Source organism: Molothrus ater, chromosome 8, assembly GCF_012460135.2.
Source record: "Molothrus ater isolate BHLD 08-10-18 breed brown headed cowbird chromosome 8, BPBGC_Mater_1.1, whole genome shotgun sequence".
Taxonomy (NCBI): Eukaryota; Metazoa; Chordata; class Aves; order Passeriformes; family Icteridae; genus Molothrus; species Molothrus ater.
The window spans coordinates 3,428,156-3,450,425 of NC_050485.2; the positions used below are offsets into that span (position 1 = coordinate 3,428,156).

General features: G+C 53.1%; 1 protein-coding gene across 1 annotated transcript in view; it reads left to right on the plus strand.

The window, feature by feature from the left end:
- The window catches only part of ADAMTS14 (ADAM metallopeptidase with thrombospondin type 1 motif 14), a 31,581-nt gene extending 15,189 nt beyond the window's left edge, over positions 1 to 16,392 (plus strand). The window contains exons 6-23 of the mRNA XM_054515674.1: positions 786 to 869; positions 3,192 to 3,348; positions 6,220 to 6,325; positions 6,424 to 6,567; positions 7,158 to 7,290; positions 7,412 to 7,525; positions 7,696 to 7,844; positions 8,497 to 8,672; positions 9,837 to 9,970; positions 10,845 to 10,968; positions 11,078 to 11,158; positions 11,309 to 11,472; positions 11,892 to 12,057; positions 12,753 to 12,885; positions 13,027 to 13,234; positions 14,436 to 14,562; positions 14,978 to 15,088; positions 15,600 to 16,392. Coding sequence (XP_054371649.1) covers positions 786 to 869; positions 3,192 to 3,348; positions 6,220 to 6,325; positions 6,424 to 6,567; positions 7,158 to 7,290; positions 7,412 to 7,525; positions 7,696 to 7,844; positions 8,497 to 8,672; positions 9,837 to 9,970; positions 10,845 to 10,968; positions 11,078 to 11,158; positions 11,309 to 11,472; positions 11,892 to 12,057; positions 12,753 to 12,885; positions 13,027 to 13,234; positions 14,436 to 14,562; positions 14,978 to 15,088; positions 15,600 to 15,925 — 2,637 coding nt within the window. The 3' untranslated portion in view covers positions 15,926 to 16,392. The remainder of the gene's footprint in view (positions 1 to 785; positions 870 to 3,191; positions 3,349 to 6,219; positions 6,326 to 6,423; positions 6,568 to 7,157; positions 7,291 to 7,411; positions 7,526 to 7,695; positions 7,845 to 8,496; positions 8,673 to 9,836; positions 9,971 to 10,844; positions 10,969 to 11,077; positions 11,159 to 11,308; positions 11,473 to 11,891; positions 12,058 to 12,752; positions 12,886 to 13,026; positions 13,235 to 14,435; positions 14,563 to 14,977; positions 15,089 to 15,599) is intronic.
- The last annotated feature ends 5,878 nt before the right edge of the window (positions 16,393 to 22,270 follow it).

Consider the following 22,270-nt stretch of genomic DNA (forward strand, 5'->3'; position numbering starts at 1 on the left):
TCCTTTGGGTGCTGGAGTCTGGAGCATTTCCATCCCTCTGAGGGATTCGTGTTCCAAAGGTTCATTGAGAAATGTGGTAGAGGAAACAAAGCCCTTGATGGAAATGGGTGATGTCATTGACCATCTGAGCCATTCCTGGGGAAACTCTGGCTTATCCAGCTTGGCTTTTTGGCTTTGTGCTTGTTACACGTGGGAAAATGGGAAAAAAAACCCCTCCCCACAGTGGGAGGAGGGGGATGACATCTTTGCACCTGGTCTTGGAAAGCCTGGAAGGGTGTGGAACGTGGGAGCGTGGAGGACAGGAGGGGCTTGAGAGCTGGGATGGCCTTAACTTCTTCCCTGTTGGATTTCCGTCTTGTGATAGATGAGTAATGCCATGATTGACTCTCACAATTAATGGACAAATATCATGTATATAAGTTAAGAAAACTTTATAGATTTATAGTTATGCTGTACCCCCTCGCGTGGTTATCAAGGGGCAACAGGAGTTGGGACATCTGGGAGGGCTGGATTGACACTGTGGAACATCTGACCTCCAGTCAGGATTTGAGGAAGAGATCTCTACTGGACAGCGAAGATGGACAGAACTTTGGGAGGGGTTAAAGGGTTAAAAAGGGTAAAACCTCCATTGTGAGGTGGCTGAGCACATGGCAGGGAAAACCTTTTGCTCCCAGCGCCGTAACCTTTTTTCTTTATTCACTCTTCTGCTGTATTTTTGGTAAGGTTTAATAAACCTTCCTAAACTATGGAAAGTGAGCAGCTATTTCTCACACTCCCTTCCTCAGGTGGATGAGATTTACCACGACGAGTCGCTGGGCGTGCACATCAACATCGTGCTGGTCAGGATGATCATGGTGGGATATCGCCAGGTAAATCCGGCGCGCGGATTAGAGCAGCACGTGCTCTGATGTTTATTTAGCACTTAGGTAAGCCCAGCCTTGGGAAAACGTGGCAGTTGTCGGAGGCCAGGTGACAACTGTGCTGGGCAGGGGTGAATTTGAACCTTCCTTAGCCTGGATTTTGGGGGCTGAGGGCCTGGATAGCCCCCTCAGGGAGGTGGGTGGCTGTGATCTGCTGGTACCTGCTTGCTCTGGCATGTGGGGAGAACCACAGAGGCTTCCTCAGAGCTCTGTAGGTGATGGGGTAGAGGTGGCTTCCCATATTGAGAGGAGCTGGACGTTAGTGAGGAGAAACTGAGGTTGGGATGTCCTTGACTCATCTCCCTGGCTGTCCTGTAGCTCTCGTGTGGCTTGGGCATGGCCAGGAGAAGCGTGGGAAGGTTTCCTGAGAAGTTTTCATGTGGTTTCTCAGGCTGCAATTATTTTTTAAGGCTTGTTCGAGCACAGCAGCCAGATTTTTCTTTAAAACAATGTGATTTTCTGTACTTTTCTGGAGCAAGCCCCTGTCCCACAGGAAGTGTTCTAGCAAGGGTGTTAATGACTCAACACAGTGATGTCTCTGTGTGTGATCTGCAAATAAGACCGGTTAGGTCTTGGAAAAAACTTCCTTATTGTAGAAATATGCTTGGCTGGCAGAAACCCAAATACATCCTGGAGATCCAGGGATAGTTCTGAGGAGCAGGGATAAGGATGGAGGCTGGCCCATTTTTGGAGGCTTCCATGGGACCAGGAACATCATCTCTAGCTGAGAAAACCAACAATCCATTTGGCTTTGTCCCAGTGACGTTTGTGCTCTGGGCTGGAGGTTGAGCTGAGGAGAGGAAGGGATTTGGAGCTGTGGTGATAGAGTGGGGTAGGAGCTGCCAGGCTCTGTTAGGGATGATTTATCCTCCCCAAAGCCGGTTCTGGAGGCAGCTGCTTTGTCCAGCTACGTCACTCCTCAGGTTCAGGGGATGATGTAGAAAATAAGGAATGGGTGTTTGAATCCAGGAGAGATCTCAGCTCACTGTTTGGATCTGATGCTTCCCAAGTGAGCCCTCCTGCAGCTTTGTCTTAGTTTGGAAGGACAGGTCTGCTAAGGAAGGCAGGAGCCTCCCCTGAAATGGAGAATGTAACCCCCCCCCCCCTCCAAATTGCTATAAATTTGAAATTAAGGGGCTCTCAGGCAAAGGTATGGGAGCAGGAATAACAGTTCTTTAATAGAGAAGAAAATAAAAGGATAAAATAAACATTGCAGTAAACCAAAACAACACTGGCAGAGTCAGAACACGACCTGACACCCTGTGGGTCAGGGTGTTGGTGAAGTCCTATTGGAATTGTGGCTCAGCCCTCCTGCAGTGTCAGGGCTGGTTCTGCTGGAGCAGGGATCCTGTAGAAAGGTGCAGTCTCTTCCTCTGAAGATGCAGTGGAAGAGAGCAGCTGTTCCTCTGGGAATCCAGTGGAGAAGCTGTGCTGGTATTCCAGAATCTCCAGATTATATCCGGGTAGGAATGCTTGGCTCCTCCCTCTGGGCTCACATCTCCCAATGGGATGCTGTAGTTCTTATCATCCATGCAGTGACATTCAATAGTCTGTTACCAGTAGATGTCTCTCTGGAGGGAGGAGTGGTTGTGAAAGAGATAAGGAAAGCTGCCCACTGAACAGAAGACAGCTGCCATACAGATGGCAAAGAGAATACAATTTGCTTGGCGATCCAGGACAGGGAGAGGGAGGAGAAGGAGAGAGAAGGAGAGGGAGATACCCCTACCCTCTCTCTGGGTAATGAGTTTGGAGCATGTCACAATCTGTCCTTATGAACGGGTTTCGTGATGGTTTGTGGATTTTATCTCAGGGTGCAAAAAACTGACACAGCACAGGGGATTGCAGTAATAATCAAAACAAATGCACCTTTATTGAATGACCACAGCAAAATGCAGTAGAGGGATTCAGGGAGAGAAAAAGATAGAGAAAGAGAGAGAAAAAAAAGAGAGAGAGAGAGAAAGAGGGGGATATAGCTACCAAACGTAGAGATGAAGTCCTTTGGTCCAGTCCAGTTGAGGATCTGCCTGTTGCGTCGGGGAGATCTGAGGCGCAGTTCATCTGGACCTGTCACGGTGCTCCTGTCAGCTGCTGGGGGTGAAGGAAAACGCGTGAAGATTTGGGAGAGTGAAGGAAATGCTTGTGTTTCCTGTCTTCTTCCCCAAACCACCCCACTTGGGACGACACCTCCTTGGCTTGCAGGGGAAGGGCAGCAGCCGTTCCTGCCCTGCCCTGCCCTGCCCAGCAGTGGGTTTCCCGCTGTTGTCCCTGCAGTCGGTGAGCCTGATCGAGCGGGGCAATCCCTCGCGCAGCCTGGAGCAGGTGTGCCGCTGGGCGCACTCGCAGCAGCGCCCCGACCCCGCGCACGCCGAGCACCACGACCACGCCGTCTTCCTCACCAGGCAAGATTTTGGGCCCGCAGGTATGCAAGGTACTGTATTTGTCTCGATCAGGTATGTGCAGTCTGCCCGGGGGGAAAAGCCAGCGAGGGGTGAGAGGATTTTCTTGCAAGCACAGTTTCTTGGCCAGTGAGGTCCAGAAAAAGGTTATAAAAATCGGGGTTTTTTTTTTCCTTCACTTGATGAAGAAGAGAGAGACAGAGAATTAATCCAGAGCATCAGCCTGAATGGATAAAATGTCTTTATTTATTTATTCTCCTGCTCTTTGATTTCATTTACCAGTCCTCCCCTTGGCCCAAAATGCCTTAAAAATATAAAAATAACATAAAAAACGATGAAATGCTGCAGGAAGCCCCATGGGGACAATCCGTTTATTCTGTCCTCTGGAGGACCTTTAAAACCTTTTTTTATATGGATTTATTTCTTGGACATGGGAGCATTCAATAAACCCTGGGCCAAAGAGGAAGTTCTGCTGCAGGAATCTCTCACCTTCTTGGTGCAGAGATTGTGCTGGTGTGGTCTGAGAAGTTGGAGGCCTTGCTAATAAAAATTTTCAGGAAAACCTTCTGATGTTTCATGGCTCCACTAGGAAAACAGGTGCTTTGGTGTTACCAGGAGAGAGGTGACTTTTCCCACTTCTGAGCCTGCTGCTTCCAAATTCCCATCTCCTCCTTTCCACGCTGGTGGCCAGGTCTGGAATCCCGTCAGGAGGCTCCATTTGATGCCGTGGATGGGGTGGGTATTGTCACCCTGATTTGTAGCACAGGTTCTCCTGGTGTGCACAGGAGGAAGGAAAGGTGGAGAAGGAAACCTGTCCTAACTTGGACGGACGACCTCCCTGAGAAGGATCCCCCTCAGCAGGAGATGAACCTCAGGAGATACCCAGCTGGAAACCCTCCTGAGTGTGCCAGTGGTCCTGTGGCCACCAAGTAGCAGACCTTGGGTTGTGCCAGGCTGGTGGCTTGCCCTGGTCTCCTTGTCCAGAGGCCCATGGGTGCAATACCAGCTTTTGTTGCGTTTTTCTAGACCTTTCCTGGCAAAGTGACTGTGTCCAAAGGCATTGGTGAGAGGACCTTTTTTGGCAGAAGTGGGAGACTCCCTAGGCTGCTCCTTGGTGGGAAGGAGTCGTGAGATCCATAGAGTAGCCCTGCTCTAGGGGTGCTCCTTCCAGCAGCTCCTTCCCCTTTTCCCTGTGGATCTGGCTCTCTGCTTGCCACACATCTCCAGGACTTTCTGCAGAATCCCTGTGTCCTTGCCTGGCTGTGCTGCATGGCACAAGGAGCTTCTCATCCACTGGGAATTTCCCTCTGATTGGGCTGCTGGAATAGTAACACCGTGCTTGCTCTTGCCTCTTTTCCCCAAAACAAAGTCCTTGTGGACCCCCAACACTCTGTTAAGCTCAGGGATGTGTGGAATGAAGGACCAGAGTGTAGCACCAAATTATCCCAAATATGCCCTTTGAAGAGAAAAGCAGTGGATGGATGGGCTGTAAATTTTAATTGCTGCTGTAAAGGTCTTGTCCCTCTGCAGTGGGTGACACAGAGGGTTTTCTGGCCTGGACTGAAGGATGCTTGTGCTCAAAATTAAATATTTTCCAGGTAGTTGCTTCTCACCATCATTCTCCTGTGGAGAACCCTTTGTACTCCTTCCAATTCTTACTGGAGTCTCCCTTACAAAAACCTGCCTTTGTGAGCAGCCACCTCTTCATATTCCTTTGTCCCATCTCCAATCCACAGCTTCTTTGGCTGGGAATTTATCCAATTTTCATCCTAGGCAAAATAAATTTGCCTTCCCCTTGTAGAGAAAGCTTCCCACAACTTTATTCTTTCTTGTGGAAAGTTTCATGGGGGTAAAAAAAAATATTTTCAAATGATTTATCCAGGGCTTGATTTATTATTCTGCGGTTAAACCCCATTATGGGAGTGACTTGGTGTGGATCAAGTATCCCACAAGGATGGGGGGGCTCTGTGAACCCCGTGGTTTGGCCAGGGTGGGTGTAGGGATGTGCATCTCCCTCAGCTCATCAGCACCCCTCTCCTGCTGCTGTCCACTCCTGGCTGACTGAGCTCTCCCCTTCCAGCATCCCAGTCCCCAGGGCACAGTTATCCAGCATGGTCCTGCCCTGCTTTTGCCTCTCTGACCTTTAAGTCCTTCCTTCACTAACTCCCTTGATGCCAAAAAGGGTCAGCCTCAAAAAAAACCAACACACATAAAAAAACTTTGGGGAGTAAATTCTGGAGTGTGGCAACAAGTTAATTAAATTGGACAGAAATAAGGTGATAAAGAAAGGAAAAGTGACCAAAATGGAGGTGATGTGTTGCTGCCTGGGTGGGGGAAGATTCCTCTGCCCACAGCTGCCTCACTGCACTGCACTTGATCGAGGGCTGTGTCCTGGGGCTGGGGTGGGTGCATGTGCGGGTATGCCCCGTGGGGAGCAGGGCTGTGGTTTTGGCAGGGCTCTGAGGAGAGCCTCATGCCTTTTCTCCTCTCTTATTTTCCTTCTTTATTTGTTTTAAATGAAGAAGAATGCGGGGGAGGCCATTCCTGGGCGGGGAGGCCATGGCCACCCACGCTGGCATGGTGTTGTGGGTTCTGTTCCTGCCCTCCTGCCTGCCCAGGTGTGTTGGCACAAGGGCACAGGGGTGCCAGCAAGCCCCACAGCAACCTCTGCTGGCTTTTGGCACACACTGCTGAGCCAGTCCTTGGGCTGCCACCCAAGTGACCTGGGCAGTGACCCCTCCTCTCCAGCGTCTTCCCCTCTGTTTTCTCTTCTGTTGCAGTGAAGCCAGGTTATGCATTTGTGGGTTTCTTTTTTTTTCTTAATTTTTCATTTTTTCCCCTCCTCTCTCAAAGGTTTTCTCTCTCCTCTCCTCCTCTGTCCTCCCCTCCTGTCTTTGCCCCAGGCTACGCTCCGGTGACAGGGATGTGCCACCCTCTCCGCAGCTGCACCCTCAACCACGAGGACGGCTTCTCCTCGGCCTTCGTGGTGGCCCACGAGACCGGGCACGTGTAAGTCCTGGGGGCAGAGAGAGAGCTGGCTGTGGTGGTGCCCCTCCCTTTAAAAAGGTGCTGCTGCAGCTGTGAATCCCTTGGGATCTTCCCTCCAGGTTGGGCATGGAGCACGACGGGCAGGGCAACCGCTGCGCCGACGAGACCAGCATGGGGAGCATCATGGCGCCGCTGGTGCAGGCCGCCTTCCACCGCTACCACTGGTCCCGCTGCAGCAAGCAGGAGCTCAACCGCTACATCCAGTACGCCCCTTCCAGCTGGGAAGGCATGGCCTCCCCTCAGACCCCCAGTGCTGGCTTTTGGTACCCACAGGTGCTCCCAGGGCTGGAGGGCCTCTGGAGACAGGTTGGAAGAGCTGGGGGTGTTCGGCCTGGAAGACAGAAGGCTGCAGGGAGGCCTTGGAGCCTCTTGCAGTGCCTAAAGGATCCAGAGAGGGACTTTGGCCAAGGGGGAATGGCTTCCCACTGACAGAGAGTAGTGTTAGATGGGATATTAGGAAAAAGTTCTTTCCTGTGAGGGAGGTGAGGCCCTGGCACAGGTTGCCCAGAGAAGCTGTGGCTGCTCCTGGATCCCTGGAGGTGTCCAAGGCCAGGCTGGACACTGGGGCTTGGGGCAGCCTGGTCTAATGGAAGGTGTCCCTGCCCATGGCAGGGGTGTGGAACTCTATGGCCCTTAAGGACCATTCCAACCCAAGCCAGGCTGGGATTACATGATAATTCAAATTTCTCAGTTGCTGAATTTGGAGAGTAGCCTGGAGTACAGCACTCCAGGAGTGGAGTGAGGGAGCTGAGGGATGGGGTGATGGAAGGAAATCCTCTGTCTGACTCTGCAGCTCCTACGACTGCCTCCTGGATGACCCCTTTGAGCACCAGTGGCCCATGCTACCCGAGCTGCCAGGAATTAATTATTCCATGGACGAGCAGTGCCGCTTCGACTTTGGCGTGGGCTACAAGACCTGCACGGCGGTGAGTAGGGGCTGCATGGCCACGCTGTCCCCCCTCCCCGGGGTCCCCAGCCAGCCTGGCTGCCACCAGCCTGCTGGCACTCACCGCTGCTGTCCCAGCCCAGCTCCTCTGTGCTCCCCAGTTCCGCACCTTCGACCCCTGCAAGCAGCTGTGGTGCAGCCACCCGGACAACCCCTACTTCTGCAAGACCAAGAAGGGGCCGCCCTTGGATGGCACTGAGTGCTCTCCTGGCAAGGTAGGGGCTGGTCCTGCTTCCTGTGGGAGGGATGTGTCTGAGGGCACGATGAAGAGCGCCTTCCTCCCGTGCTGTACCCTTTCTGTAGTGCTGTGGGTGCAGGAGGGCTCTCCACTGGTGCTGAGCACTTTGGAAGAGGCCTGGAACTCATTCCTTCTCCTCCCATCCAGTGGTGCTTCAAGGGCCACTGCATCTGGAAGACGTCGGAGCAGCCTTACAGCCAGGATGGCAGCTGGAGCTCCTGGTCCAAGTTCGGCTCGTGCTCCAGGACCTGCGGGGGAGGCGTGCGGTCCCGCAGCCGGAGCTGCGACAACCCGCCGTACGTCTGGGCTCTGCCTCCCTCCCTTTTCCCAGCTGGAAGTGGCCATGAGCCAGGGGTTCCTGGCTCTTCCCCTTGTTGGCAGGGATGGGGATATCTGTTCCTGTGGGGGCTGTGCTATTGTATTTGCGGGATGCCCTGATGAAGGGAGGAATGATGAATCTGACTCTGTGTTCTCAGAAGGCTAATTTATTATTTTATGATACTCTACTATATTAAAAAATACTATACTATACTAAAGAATACAGAAAGGATACTTACAGAAGGCTAAAAAGATAATAATGAAAACTCATGGCTCTCTCTCCAGAGTCCAACACAGCTTGGCACTGATTGACCAATAAGTCAAAACAATTCACATGAACCCAATGAAACAAGCACCTGTTGGATCAATCAGTTGATTGACCAGCACCAATTGGAGCAATCTCCAAACACATTCCAAAGCAGCAAAACACAGGAGAAACAAATCAGATAATTATTGTTTTCCTTTTTCTCTAAGGCTTCTCAGCTTGCCAGGAGAAAAATCCTGGGCAAAGGGATTTTTCCAGAAAACATGAATGCCACAATGTGCCGTGTGTTCGGGCACTGAGCCGTGCTGGGGTTGAACACCATCCCTTCTCCAGCACTCTCACCAGCCACTGGCTTTGTTTTCCAGCCCAGCGTACGGAGGGCGCCCGTGCCCAGGAGCCACCTACGAGTACCAGGTGTGCAATGCCGAGGAGTGCCCGGGGCCCTTCCAGGACTTCCGTGCCCAGCAGTGCTCCAAGCGCAACTCCTACTACACCCACCAGAACAGCAAACACTCCTGGCTTCCCTACGAGCACCATGACGGTGAGTGGTGGCAGGTCCTGGCAAAGGAGTAGCAGCCAGACTCCTCCAGAGGAATTCCTCTGCCCTGGTGGCCATCACCCTGGGGTGCACAGCTGCACAGATGTTGGGCTGTGGGAAGCTCCTGAGCTGGAAACTGTTGTGCAATAAACCAACATCAAGCAGGCAGCTTTTTAAAATCATGGAATCACAGAGTGGTTTGGGTTGGAAGGGACCTTAAAGATTATCTCATTCCAACCCTGCAGCCGTGGGCAGGGACACCTTCCACTAGACCAGGTTACTCACAGTTGGAAGAACACTTCCAGGGATCCAGAGGTAGCCACAGCTTCTCTGTGTCAGTGCCTCACCACCCTCACAATACCCCATCTAACCCTGCCTTCTGACAGTTTGAAGTCATTCCCAGTCTTCACAAGCTGAAGGGTGCTTGTGCTCAAAATTAAATATTTTCCAGGTAGTTGCTTCTCACTATCATTCTCCTGTGGAGAACCTTTTGTGCTCCCTCCAATTCTTACTGGAGTCTTCCTTACAAAAACCTGCCTTTTCATATTCCTTTGTCCCATCTCCAATCCACAGCTTCTTTGGTTGGAAATTTATCCAATTTTCATCCTAGACAAAATGAATTTGCCTTCCTCTTGTAGAGAAAGCTTCCCACAACTTTATTCTTTCTTGTGGAAAGTTTCATGAGGGTAAAACAAATATTTTCAAATGATTTATCCAGGGCTTGATTTATTACGCTGTGGTTAAACCCGATTATGGGGTTTAATGTGTCACACCTTTGTCCTTGTCCAAAGTCCCTCTCCAGCTTTCTTGGAGCCCCTTCAGGCACTGGAAGGGGCTCTAAGTTTTCCCTGGAGCCTTCTGTCCTCCAGGCCGAACACTCCCAGCTCTCCCAGCCTGTTTCCAGAGCAGAGCAGCCTACTTGCACTGCAGCCTCGTGTAGTGTGTCCTGTCCTTCCCTTAATTTCCTGAGTGTACCAGGCAAAAGTGCAGGCTCCTGAGCTGCAAATGGAGAGCAGCCACATGAATATCCTGGGCTTTGGAATTGTGGCTGTGCTCAGGGGTACAAGCTGAGGTGAGTTTCTGCCTTCACTCACCCTAATGAATTTCCACAACTCCTTTTTCCCCCCACCTCTCTTTTTCTCCCCCTTCCCTTTTCCTGTGCCACAGATGCTCAGAAGTGTGAGCTGATCTGCCAGTCTGAGGGCACAGGGGACGTGGTGTTCATGAACCAGGTCGTTCACGACGGGACCCGCTGCAGCTACCGAGACCCCTACAGTGTCTGTGTCCGGGGCGAGTGCCTGGTGAGGAGCTCCTGTGAAGCTGTCCCTGTCCTTTCCCTGGCCAGGAGAGAGCTCAGCCCCTTGGGGGCATGGGTTTTTCCCCTGGGGACCAAGCCTGTGTGCAGCAAAGGGGATGGCAGAGCGATGGGCTGGGCCGCTGTCAGGGTACCTGTTGCTGATTCCCTGACTTGTGGGACTCTGGCTGGGCCCTCCCTGGGGGCTCCCCTGTTGGGGGGAGACCCTCCTGGAGTGGTCTTGTGTCAGGAAAGAGAGACCCACTGGATCTTTTCGGTCTTCAGGTTCTTGTTTATTGTTATCTAAAGTTTTGCACGCTGTCCACACCAGGCTCAGCACACTGGAAAAGCACCACGAAAATGGCCAACAATCTCTTGCTACAAGGTCTTTTAAAGCTAAACTATCCAATTAAGAACTGACACCTAGATTATTTCCCTTTTTAACCAAATAACTGATTCCCAAAAGCCTGCAATGTGGACTTTTCCACTCAATTACAAAATACCACCCAAACCCATGAAGAAGAAGGAAGAAGAAGCATGAAGAAGAAACCCAGGATGACACCCCAGTGCCCTCCATCTTGCTGCCATCCACAACACACTAAAAATCCCCAAACCTAAATTTCTCAGCAAGTAATACACCTACTCTCTACAATCTACTTCACACCCTAGTGGATGCTAGTCTATTCTGGAGTTTAGGAAACTTTCTCCATGGATGAGGGTCAAAGTCAGTGCTCCCCTGGGGGTCAGGGCACCCCAGAGCAGACAGGGAAATATTCCTGTGCCGCAGGGCTGTAACCCTGGGCTGGGCAGCAGGGCTGTAACCCTGGGCTGGGCAGCAGGCATGTAACCCCAGGCTTGTCCTCTTGTCCCCTGGGTGCCAGCACATCGGCTGTGACAAGGAGGTTGGCTCCCTGAAGCAGGATGACAAGTGTGGGGTCTGCGGGGGGGACAATTCCCACTGCCGGACGGTGAAGGGCACGTTGGCCAAGACCCCCAAGCAGCCAGGTGAGAGGGGTGGGTGGGCTTGGAAGCAGATTCACGAGCTGGATTCATGTGTCCAGTTGGAGGAAACCTGCTCTTTCTCTTCCCTCCATCCTTCTTCCCTCCCTTTCAGGTGTTTTGAAGATGTTTGAGATCCCAGCTGGAGCAAGGCACCTTCAGATAGAGGAGATGGAGCCAGCATCCCACAGCATCGGTGAGCATGCCCTAGTGCACCTCTCCCTTCACCCTTTCTCAACCCTTCTCTCATAATTCCCACCAAAGAGGGTCTTGTTCAGGTCATTCCCACCCTCCAAAGCGAGTGACCAGAGGGAATGATACTGAAAACATCTCCTTTCTCCTCCAGCTGTTAAGAATCAAGCCACAGGGAACTTCATCCTTAATGCCAAGGGCCAAGAAGCCAAAAGCCAAGTGTTCATTGAGATGGGCCTGGAGTGGGAATACACTGTGGAACAAGGCAAGGAGAGCCTGAAAACCAGCGGTCCCCTGCACGAGGCCATCAGTGTTTTGGTAAGCCTGGCTGGCCCGTGCTCTGGGGGGCTTGGGGACCACTGTCACAGACAGGGGAGCTGGTCTGAGGTGTGCTGTGGCAGGTGATGGAAGGATGTGGGTAGAGGAAGAGGGCATGTCATGAAATCCAGGGAATGAGCCAGCCAAAAGCAAGGGGTGACCAGCTGCGTGAGGGAATGGCACAAGGATGTGTTGCTGCATTTTGCTCTGCAGCAATTGCTTAAGACTCCAAATCCCATTTTGGTTATGCTGGTATGTGGGGAATTAGAGTTTGGGTTCCCTGGACATGCAGGGAATGGCAGGTCTGTGCTCCCATCCATCCCCGTGTCCCAGTTTTGGGTGGAGGCCACCTTGCCATGTGGTCCCTTTCCCGTGGCATCATTCTTCCCCCTCTCTGACTGCTCCCTCTGTGCCTGCAGGTCGTCCCTCAGGAGGAGGAGGCGAGGAGCAGCCTCATGTACAGGTACATCATCCACGAAGACCTGCTGCCCATGATTGGAAATAACAATGTCCTGCTGGAGGAGATGGATTCCTACGAGTGGGCCCTCAAGAGCTGGTCCCAGTGCTCCAAGGCGTGTGGAGGAGGTAACTTCCTCTTCATAGCAGCCTACAGGGAATGCTTGGGGGGTGCTTGGATATGGTAGAGGGTGTCTGAGCCCCTTGGGGCATCTCTGGCATGAAGAAATTGTTGCAAAGCAGTTCAAGTGAGCATTTTAGCTGGATTTCTTAAAGAAACAGGCTTGCATGATTGTGTGTGTGTACCTTTTGTCTGTCTATCCATGGACCTGCTAGGATTTTTAAATTCCTTGGCTGTTTTTAACTGGATTTGAGCCAAGAAACAGTGATTTTGAAGATGACCGCTACTAAGGTTTGCACAGAAGTAGGTGTAAGCTTTGGTGAAAGCCTCGTTTCCATACAGCCTGGATCTGACTGGATCTGACCCTCAGGTCATGGGGAGCACCTCTGCTCTGGGAATCAGAGTGGTTTGGGTTGGAAGGAACCTTTAAAGGCCACCTAATCCAAACCCCTGCCATGAGCTGGGACATTTTCCACGAGCTGTGTGCACCCCACAGCAGCCTGGGGGACCCTGGGGTGGGTCCAGCAGCCACACGAGCATCCTCAGCAAACCTTGGGTCCCACCTGAGTGGTGACATCTCAGAGCACATATCCCAGCAGGATATGTGGGATATGCAGGATATCCCAGCAGGATATGATGGACCTGGGGGAACCTGGAGGGATTCCACACCCATCCCCTCACTGCCCACACTCTGCCCCCTCAGGCATCCAGTACACCAAGTACGGCTGCCGTCGGAAAAGCGACAACCGGATGGTGCATAGGAACTTCTGTGACAACAGCAAGAAACCAAAGCCAATCCGGAGGCGCTGTAACCTCCAGGAATGCTCCCAGCCCATGTAAGTCCTCTCTGTGTGGCCCAGGGTGCTCCCACTCCTCGTTGGGGCAGTTTGGGGTTGGATTGGGAGCGTTTCCAGCTGCTTCCCAGCACAAGCATCGCCTCAAACGCCTTCTCCCTGTCCATTTTCCCCCGCTGGCAGGTGGGTGGCTGAGGAGTGGGGCGCCTGCAGCCGCTCCTGCGGGAAGCTGGGGGTGCAGGCGCGGGCGGTGCAGTGCATGCAGCGCCTGCAGGACGGCACCAACCGCACCCTGCACAGCAAGAACTGCCCCGGGCAGCGCCCTGAGACGCGCCGGCCCTGCGGCCGCCTGCCCTGCCCCGCACAGTGGAGGACAGGAGCCTGGTCCGAGGTGAGGAGGAGGGCATGAGGGTGGTGTCTTGGTTTGGAAAGCCAGGAGTCTGCTAAGGAAGGCAGGAGCCTCCCCTGAAATGGAGAATGTGAACCCTCCCCACCCCTCTGAATTGCTATGAATTTTAAATTAAGGGGCTCTCAGGCAAAAATAAGGGAGCAGGAATAACAGTTCTTTAATAGGGAAGGTAAAAAATAAAATGATAAAATAAACAATGCAGTACACTAGAGTGTACTGCAGAGTCAGAACCCAGCCTGACACCCTGTGGGTCAGGGTGTTGGCAGCAGTCCCATTGGAAATGTGGCTGCAGCCCTCCTGCAGTGTCAGGGGTGGTTCTGCTGGAGCAGGGGGTCCTGTAGAGAGGGATGTGTTCTTCCTCTGAAGATCCAGTGGAAGGAGAGACAGCTGCTGTTCCTCTGGGGAATCCCGTGGAGAAAGCCGTGCTGGTGTCTCAAAACCTCTGGATTATATCTGGGTAGCAATGCTTGGCTCCTCCCTCTGGGCAGAGCATCTCCCAATGGGATGTTACAGTTCTTATCAGCCATGCAGGGACATTCAATAGCTGTTATCAGCAGATGTCCCCTCCCAGGGAGGTGTGAATGTGGTCACTCAAAGAGAGAGATCAGGCAAACTGCCCACTTGACAAAGGTAATCTGCCATACAGATGGGAATGGAAAACATCTTGCATTGGGATTTTCAAGAGGTGGGTGTGAAGGTCAGGTGCTTATAGGGGTCATGGAGGAGAAGCCTAGACTGGTTTGGTTCAAAGGGGGCTGTAAAGGTCACCTAGTCCAGCTCCCCTGCCGTGGACAGGGACAGTTTCCATCAGACCAGGTGAGTCCCACCCAGCCTGGCCTTGGTGGAGATAAGGGTACAAGAGACAGTGATGTTTTCACATAGTGCTGGAATGGTTTGGGTTGGAAGGGACCTTAAAGCCCATCTCATTCCAACCCCTTCCCTTGGTCAGGTCACCTTCCAGTAGGCCAGGCTGCTCCAAGCCTGGCTTTGAAAACTTCCATGGAAAAATGGGAGAGGGGGGAGCATCCCTGTGCAGAGAGTGTGGGGGTTTGGGACACAGGGAGGGAAACTCCACATCAGGAAGCAAAATCCACCTGAGGAACAGTCAGCAGCACATCCTGTGGAGCTGTGGGGGTGTGGGGGCTGTCACTGACTGTCTGTCTGTCTGTCTGTCTGGGCGCAGTGCTCGGTGACCTGCGGGGAAGGCGTCCAGCAGCGGCAGGTGGTGTGCAAGGGCAGTGACAGCAGCGCCCGCTGCGAGGGTGACAAGCCAGAGGCCATCCAGGGCTGCCACATGGCTGTCTGCCCAGGTGAGAGGAGGAGGAGGAGGAGGAGAAGGTGGCACTGGGATGGGGCATGTGCCCACAAATGCCTCCAGCCCGTTGTGGCTTCAGGGGATGCCAGCAGACAAGGTTGGGTTGAACGTCCCCTGATGTGGCTGGCAGTAAAAAAAAGTTAAAAGCCAGCCGAAATATTTCCCTTCTCTGCTCATAGCCCTGGCATTGACTGGCTTTGGGTTTTCTGGCAGTTTGAACTCTTGATGAGCTGGTAGAGATGGGCACCCTGGAGTTTATCTTGGGTGGGGTTTGAGTGGCTTAAATGCTGGGTGCTTAAGGGATTTAATTTTTAAGGAGATCCCGTAAAACAAAGCAAACCCCCTCCCGAGGTATTTTGAGTGCCCTCAGCCTCCCGTGGCTGCTGGGCATCGTGGTGCTCTCTCTGCAGGGAAGCTCTCTGGCATCACTGCCAGTGCTGATGCCGGTGACCACGGCACGACCAAAGGGCAGCGGGTGCCCCAGGAGGGAGCCAAAAACCCCGTGAGCAAGATCTCCTCCAGTAAGTGCAGTGTAAGGGCGGTGCTCCGCTGGATTCCCCTCCCGAGGAGCTGTGCAGCAGGGGTGGGAGCGCACCCAGCGCTGCTCCTGGGGAGTTCCAGCCTCCGCTGCTGCCTCTGCTCCAGAGCGCGTTGCTCCGTTGCCATCTCGTGGTGTGCGAGGTCCTGCAGTTTCCCCCGCTGAGCTCCTTTGGCCTCCCGGTTTTTATGCCCTTTCCTTTTTACTATGGAATTTTTTTTAAGCAGGGAAATGGCTTCTGGTTTTTCCTCCTCGGAGTCCTTCACAGCTGGGGCTCGGTGCATTTTGGTTTGGAGCATCCCTTGCTCTCTGTTTTTTCTCCATGCACAGAATGCTTTCAGTGCTTTGGCTTCCTTTTCCAGGTCCCTCTTGCCCGCTTCCTACGTGGATAGGCAGCACCCTGGAAGGGTTGTTCCCTTTGGGAATCCCACGGGAGGGGTGCAGGGCTGGGAGCCTCATGCCACCTTATTTTGTGCTGCTCTGTCCCTCTCCAGGGGAGCCTTGCCTCGGGGACAAGTCCATCTTCTGCCAGATGGAGGTGCTGGCTCGCTACTGCTCCATCCCTGGGTACAACAAGCTCTGCTGTGAATCCTGTGGGAAGAAAGCCTCCTCCACCACGGGCTCAGCCCCTGCCACCAGCATTCCCCCGGGAACCACCACTCCCAGCCCTGCTCTGCCTCTCCTCCCCTACCCCACTAGCCCAGCTCGGGGGGAGCCCGCTGGGGACCCCACTCTGGCACCTGGGGTATCCAGCAGTGATGCTTTTCCAGGGGAGCTGCCAGCCCCCAGGGAGCAGGGAAGGGGCCAGGGGGCCAGGTAACCTGCTCAGAACCACCTCCCTGTGAGGCTGGCAAAGCCTTTCTCCCTCTCTCCTCCCGTTCTCTCCATCTTTTTCCTCTCCCCCAGCTTTCAGTGATGGTTTTCATGGCTGGCACTGCCAGGTTTGGGAATGACCTGGCTCCACACCCAGAAATTCCTGGGAAAACCACTCATTTCCCATGGTCCTGCTTGCCCTCCCAGCCGTGCCATGGTGCTTTTTGACAGTGCTGTGGGAAAAAAAAAGGTGGAAAAGAGCAAAAAAAAAAAGCTGTGGGAACACAGGCTGCTTCCTCCCAAGGTGCTAAAAAGATGTGGGAGGGGGATGGCTTTAATGTTGCATCTTCCTTCCCCCTGCTCCAAGCAGCAACACAGGATGTACTGGACAGGAGGGTCCTGGCTTGGTGGTTCAGCCCTGGAGCTTGGGGATAGCAGTGGGAGGATCCTGGGAATCTGGTGGGGAAAACTGGAGGGGAGGTGCTGAGGTGAGGAGAGGGGAAGTGTGGGGAAATCCCAGACTGCTGCTTTGGGCTGTCCTTGGTGGGGTAGAGAGTTTGGGAAACGTGTCTGGGGGAAGGTGGAACGTGCCACGCATAGAGCTGCTTCTGTCCTGGGGGCAGGGGATGGTCCAGGAGATTCCAAAGTGAGCAATAAGAACCACAGGTCAAAGACCAAATATTGATGTCAAAAATGCCTGTCACCTGGGAGTGACTTTGTTTTTAGCCAGTTCTGCCCTTGGCCAGCCCTGAGCTGATACCAATGCCCAGGATCACCAGGATCATCCCTGCACCCTTGGATCCAGTACCTCTGGGGCAGCAACAGCTTCCAGGGGGAAATGGGAGTGACTGGGAAGCCAGGAGTGGATTTTAGGGGCAGTTACCAAGAGAGGAGGGAGCCAAGGATTCATCTGCATCTCTCATTGCTTGGGAAGGGGTGGAGAGGGGGTGATTAATGCCATTACAAATTATTGTGCCAAGTACTAAACGTTTGCACAGCACTTTAGGAGCCTTGGGCTGCCCTCTCCTTGCTGGGTGTTGGGCCAGCTTTGGGCACAGGGTTTGCTTTGACAAGTTTCAGTCCTCAAAAACCTCCCAAAAATGGTGTCGCTGAGGGGGCTTCCATGGTTTTGGTACTTTGGTACCTCTGGGTGCAGTGGCAGGGGAAGGTGGGAGAGGAGGTTTTGGGAATGGGGAGGTGGAGTCCCAGGAAGGCAAGGCTTGGCAGACAGGCCAGTTTGGCATTGCACAGTGGGATGTCCTTGGGAGCACGTGCATGGTGTGGGTGCTGGCCCTGAGGCTCCTGCTTCCCTGGTATCCAAGGAGTAGGATGTGGCATCCCTAGGACAGTGCTTGTGAGCTCTGCAGGTAGCCAGGCCTTGCTGCTGAGGTGGCCTGGGGTGACTTTCCCATGGATTGTGACAGGGTTGAGGTGCTTGCTTTGCCTGAAGATGGATGGAGTCCCCTCTGCATTCTGGATGCTTTAGCATTGGACTCTGCATTGCTCCCCCAGGGCTTCCCCACACCCTCCTGCTGCTGAGGCACAGCTGGACGAGCATTTCTCCAACTCCTCTTGAAGCACCTCAGGCTGGAGGTCCTTGGCCTCCTGGGTGCTGCCCTTTGGCCTTAGGTGGGCATCCCAAAGCCTGGAACAAAGCCCCCCATCTGTCTGAGCCACACAGCTGGCACACCTCGCAGGAGTGGGCACAGGGAGGGTGCTGTGCAGTGCCCAGACCCAGCACAGGCAGGTATTGGCACCCACAGGGGATCCTGTGGGATACCAGCGTGGGGTTCATCCCTTGGGATGCCTCCACCCCTGCCATGCCCCTTGCCAGCCCCTCCACAGCAGTGCCAGCATTTATTTATTGTGCCAAAGATAACACTTTGTTTGCTCTCCAAGGAGCATAACAAAAGGACCTTCTTTCCCCTCAAAAATGGGCTGTGATGTCCTTCCTCCAAAATTCCCAGCTGCTCCCCTCCCTTCCTTGCTGGCCTAGGCTTTGGTGCTTTATTGCTTTAGGAATATTCGCAGTGGTCCCTCCCTACACCTCAGGGCAGAGCTGGGGCTGGGCACTGAGCCAGCTCCTGGCACCCACAGCCCCTGGGGTGTTTGGGCAGGGGGGCTGCACTGCAGGTGCTGATCCTGAGCTCAGGATCACCTGAGAGCTGGGGGAGATCTAAAGCAGGCTGGGATAACCTCCCCCAGCAGCTGGGGGTGCTCTGGGCTGGTGGTGCTGCGGGGCTGGCACCCAGCTCTGCCATGTGTCTCACAGAATCCTGGAGTGCTTTGGGTTGGAAGGAGCTGTAAAGCTCCTCTGGTTCCAGCCCTCCTCACCTCCCACTAGACCAGGCTGCTCCATCCTGGCCTTGAACACTTGCAGGGATCCAGGGGGGTTTATTCCAGCTGAAGGCAGGCTGAGCTTGGGTGGCTTTGTCCTGTCTCTGGTCCTGTCTCCAGGAGGAGAGGGTGACTCTGATCCCCTGCACCCTCCTGAGGCAGGTGGGTGCATGGAGTCCTTCCTGTGCTGTAACCTTGTCCAGTGTTACCTTGATGTATAAAGTTTTGTACATACGAGATTCAGAGCTTTTTAACTTTTAATATTTATTAATTTTGTTGGGTTCTTTTTTTTTTTTTTTGAACTCTAACATAATGTAAAAAAAAAAAAAAATAAATCCACATAAAAATCTCTTGCTGTTGATCTGTTTTGGGGATGTGTGTGTGGAGGGGGAAACATGAGCATGACCCATGTGTGGTTGTTGAAATGGATTTACTTGGTGTTTACTTCAACCCAGTCCCTCCTCTTTATCAGCCAGAATTTCACATGGCTGTTTTGAGGAGAAAGAAAATCTCTAGAGATACACATATATAGATACACACACATAAATAGTTAAACCACTGCAAAAACAAATATTGATGTGTCACTGGTTCAGGCCAAAAAGAGCCCCTGATGCCATGGCCAGGTTAAAGATGTAAAGAGGTGAAACCAGGGTAGGGATGAGGCCAGAGAGGAAGTGTCAGGGTGTGTTTTGGCAGCCCCCCTTTTCCTGTTTGATGCCAAAACCCAGTTCCTGTTTGGCTTCCTGAGGTTTTTAGGGAAACTCTCTTACAAGGTTTGGTGTTGCCTCGCTTGTGCCAGCTCATGGATGCTCCACTCCATCCTCAGAGCAGCAGCTTCCCTCTCAAGGACCACTCCTTGCTTGCTTCCTGCCCTTTGCACTGCAGGGCAGGGCTGGAGGGGACACTTGGCTGGTCCCCAGTGCCACTTTTTATCAATGACCATGGTGGCAGCTGCTGGCACCTGCATGGCAGGGAGGTGAGAACATCGTGGCTTTGCCCTCAGGGGCATGGGAGCTGCTCTAAAGTCACCTCACACAAATTGGTGATTGACTTCACTGTGGCTGACAATTTACTTCATTGGTGGCCATTGATGCTGCTGTAATCCCTAAAAAAAAAGCTTTATTTTCCTCTTTCCTGCTTTACATCCTTTTAAGTGTCTCCTGCAGCCCTCTGGTTCTCAGAGTGATGGTGGAACCACTACATCTTTTGGTGAAATGAAGTCACTCTGTTTTCCCCTTGTGTTTTTCATGGCCCCTTCCCAAAAGGTGAAACCCAAACCCCACCAGGTCATTCCTTAAATCCCAGCCACACTGGATTCCTCTGGATCTTTGCAGTGCCTGCTTTTACAAGTGCTTTGCAAACCCTGTTTGGATTTTACCATGGAAAAACTCTTCCACCTCTCTGTTGGGTGCTTCCCTTCCACACAGCATCACTACAGCTCATCACACCTTCAGCTTTTTTAGGCTGCAGCAGCCACAAGATTTGGGCAAGGAGGGATTTTTGGCTTTGTAAGGGACAGGAGAGGCTTGCAGCTGGTGTGGTTGTGGCTTTTCTTGCTGGGATGGCCAGGCCAGGCCAGGTTGGATAGGTCTTGGAGCAACTTGGTCTGGTGGAGGATGCCCTGCCCATGGCAGGAGGTGGAATGAGATGAAATTTAAACCCAAACCAGTCAGGGATTTGGGTTCTGTGAGATGGGGCAGAGCAGGTGCTCGTCCCCATTGCCCCACCAGAACTGGAATTATGGCTGTGTCTCACCTTCTTCACTGCTCATTTTCCTGCTACAGTCACTGCATCCCTTCAGTACTCACACTCTTGGCCAGGACTGGAGTGGCTGGAACAGTTTTCTAGGAAAGCTTCAGCTTTCTTTCCCATGGCTTTTGCCAAAGGGTTTTATCTCAGCCTTGTTGGCTCAGCTCAGCCACTTCCCAGGCTCCCTGCCTGACTCACCAGCCCTGGCCCTGAGCTTCCCCCCAGCTTTTCCTGCAGGGATCTCCTCATGGCACAGCTGCTGTGCTTTGCCCAGCTGTGTCCCAGTCCATCTTCCCAGCTTTCTCCCTGCATTCCTGATTGCTGGGCAGGTTATAACAGCACCCTGCCAGTTGCTGCTCCTGGGATGCTCCAGACTGGTTCCCTGTGGCTGTCAGAGAAGCTGTGCATGTCCCAGGAATGGCCTGCAGGGATCCTGGTGTGATGTGCATGTCCCAAGGCAGCTGCCAGCCCTGCAGTGGAGGTTTGGGATGTGCAGCTTCATGTGAGGTTTGCTGTTGCCACAGTTCAGTGCTGGGATTTCTACTGCTGCTTTGGTGAGTTATAAACTGATTTTTTTTTTAAATTTATATTTTAATTTTTTTATTTTTTGTGGAGTTTGGGGAGTCTCTGGGGCCCAGCAGTCAGGAAATACAATTCTTTGTATTTCAGGCTGCCTAGGAAGGAGAGAGCAGTGGCTGATCAGAGAGAGCTCTGTCCAGCACTTCAGAGCTGCCTCTCCACTAAACTCCCAAGGAGAGCTGATCCTCACCATTCTTTCAGATGCATTCCCTCACTCTCTCATGGCAGTTTTGTCTCTGCAGCCAGCTGGGGCAGGCAGGCAGACAATGTTTTATTGTCCCATTTGGTGGGTGGTGTCCATGTGCTCTCCTGAGGGCTGGAGGGGGTGTCCTGGCAATAAGAGTGACTTGCAGGGGGAAAGAAAACACGGAAAACTGCTTGTGCTGGCAAGCCTGGATATGGAGGGGCTTGACAGCTGGCCTGCAAGCAAAGCTGAGTTAATAGAAGAAATAACAATTAATGATTCTCGAGTGTATCCATAGCAAGGAAGAAGACAAGGCTGTCAGCATGCATCTTAGGAAAAATACATGAAAATTTTTGCAAGCTAGACTATGTGCAAAAGTAGATGTGTGTACGTGCCTGATTAAATTTCTGTAAAACTTTTACCAATTCTATTGGTGTTAATTGCTTTGCACCAATGAATATAATAAGTTATTGTGATGTAGTTAATGACTTAAGATCATGCTTTGTTAAGAGTATATAAGCTGGAGAGCACGCAGAATAAAAACTTATTTCTTCTTAGACCCTAATCACGTGTGTGTGTTTGTCACGTCCGACCTAAAGGTGACACCTGGAGGCCAGGAGGGGATGGCAGTGCCACCCCAAAGGCGGCTCAGAGGGGCGAGGGCTGCCCAGGGTCAGCCCCGGTCCACGGCAGAGGTCCCTGGAGCTCGTGTGCCGCTCTGGGACATCCCCGGGAGCCGGAGGGAGGGTTTGGGATGCGGCTGCAGCCGCTGGAGGTCACTGCTGCTCTGCAGCTCCACACGGAGAGCGGCTCCCGGAGAGGCGACAGCAGCGCGGCTCCCCCTGCGGAGATGGATGGACAGCGGCTGTCCTGGGGCGTCCTCGCCAGGAGTCACATCTGGCGCTCCAAGCCCGCCCGATGGTCCCTGTCCCTCGCTGCTGGATGCAGGGACCCTTTGGGAGGCTGAGGGAGCTGGGGAAGGGGCTGAGCCTGGAGCAAAGGAGGCTCAGGGGGCCCTTGTGGCTCTGCACAACTCCCTGCCAGGAGGGGACAGCCAGGGGGGGCCGGGCTGTGCTGCCAGGGAACAGGGACAGGACAAGGGCAAAGGGCCTCAAGCTGGGCCAGGGGAGGCTGGAAATGAGGGAAAATTCCTGCACAGAATGAGGGCTGTCAAGCACTGGAACAGCCTGGATAAAATAAATTCACATCCAGGTCCCTTTCTGCCCACCTAAACTGAGGGAATCCATCCCAGCTCTGCGGGCACAATGTCACCTTTACTGGGGACTGGGGCTGAGAGGTCCCTTCTGGGAGGGTTTGGAGCCAGTGCCAAGGAAATGGGTGGCTTTACCAAAAGGCCCACGGTCCTTCATTGCTGTTTGAGCATCTAACCAGGACTGGGGAAAAAAAAATCCTTGGGAGGGCTTGGAAAACGTCGAGGTTCAGTGGCTCAGCAGGACAGCAAAGCTTCCAGCAGCAATGCAAACTGGTGAAATCCATATTCAG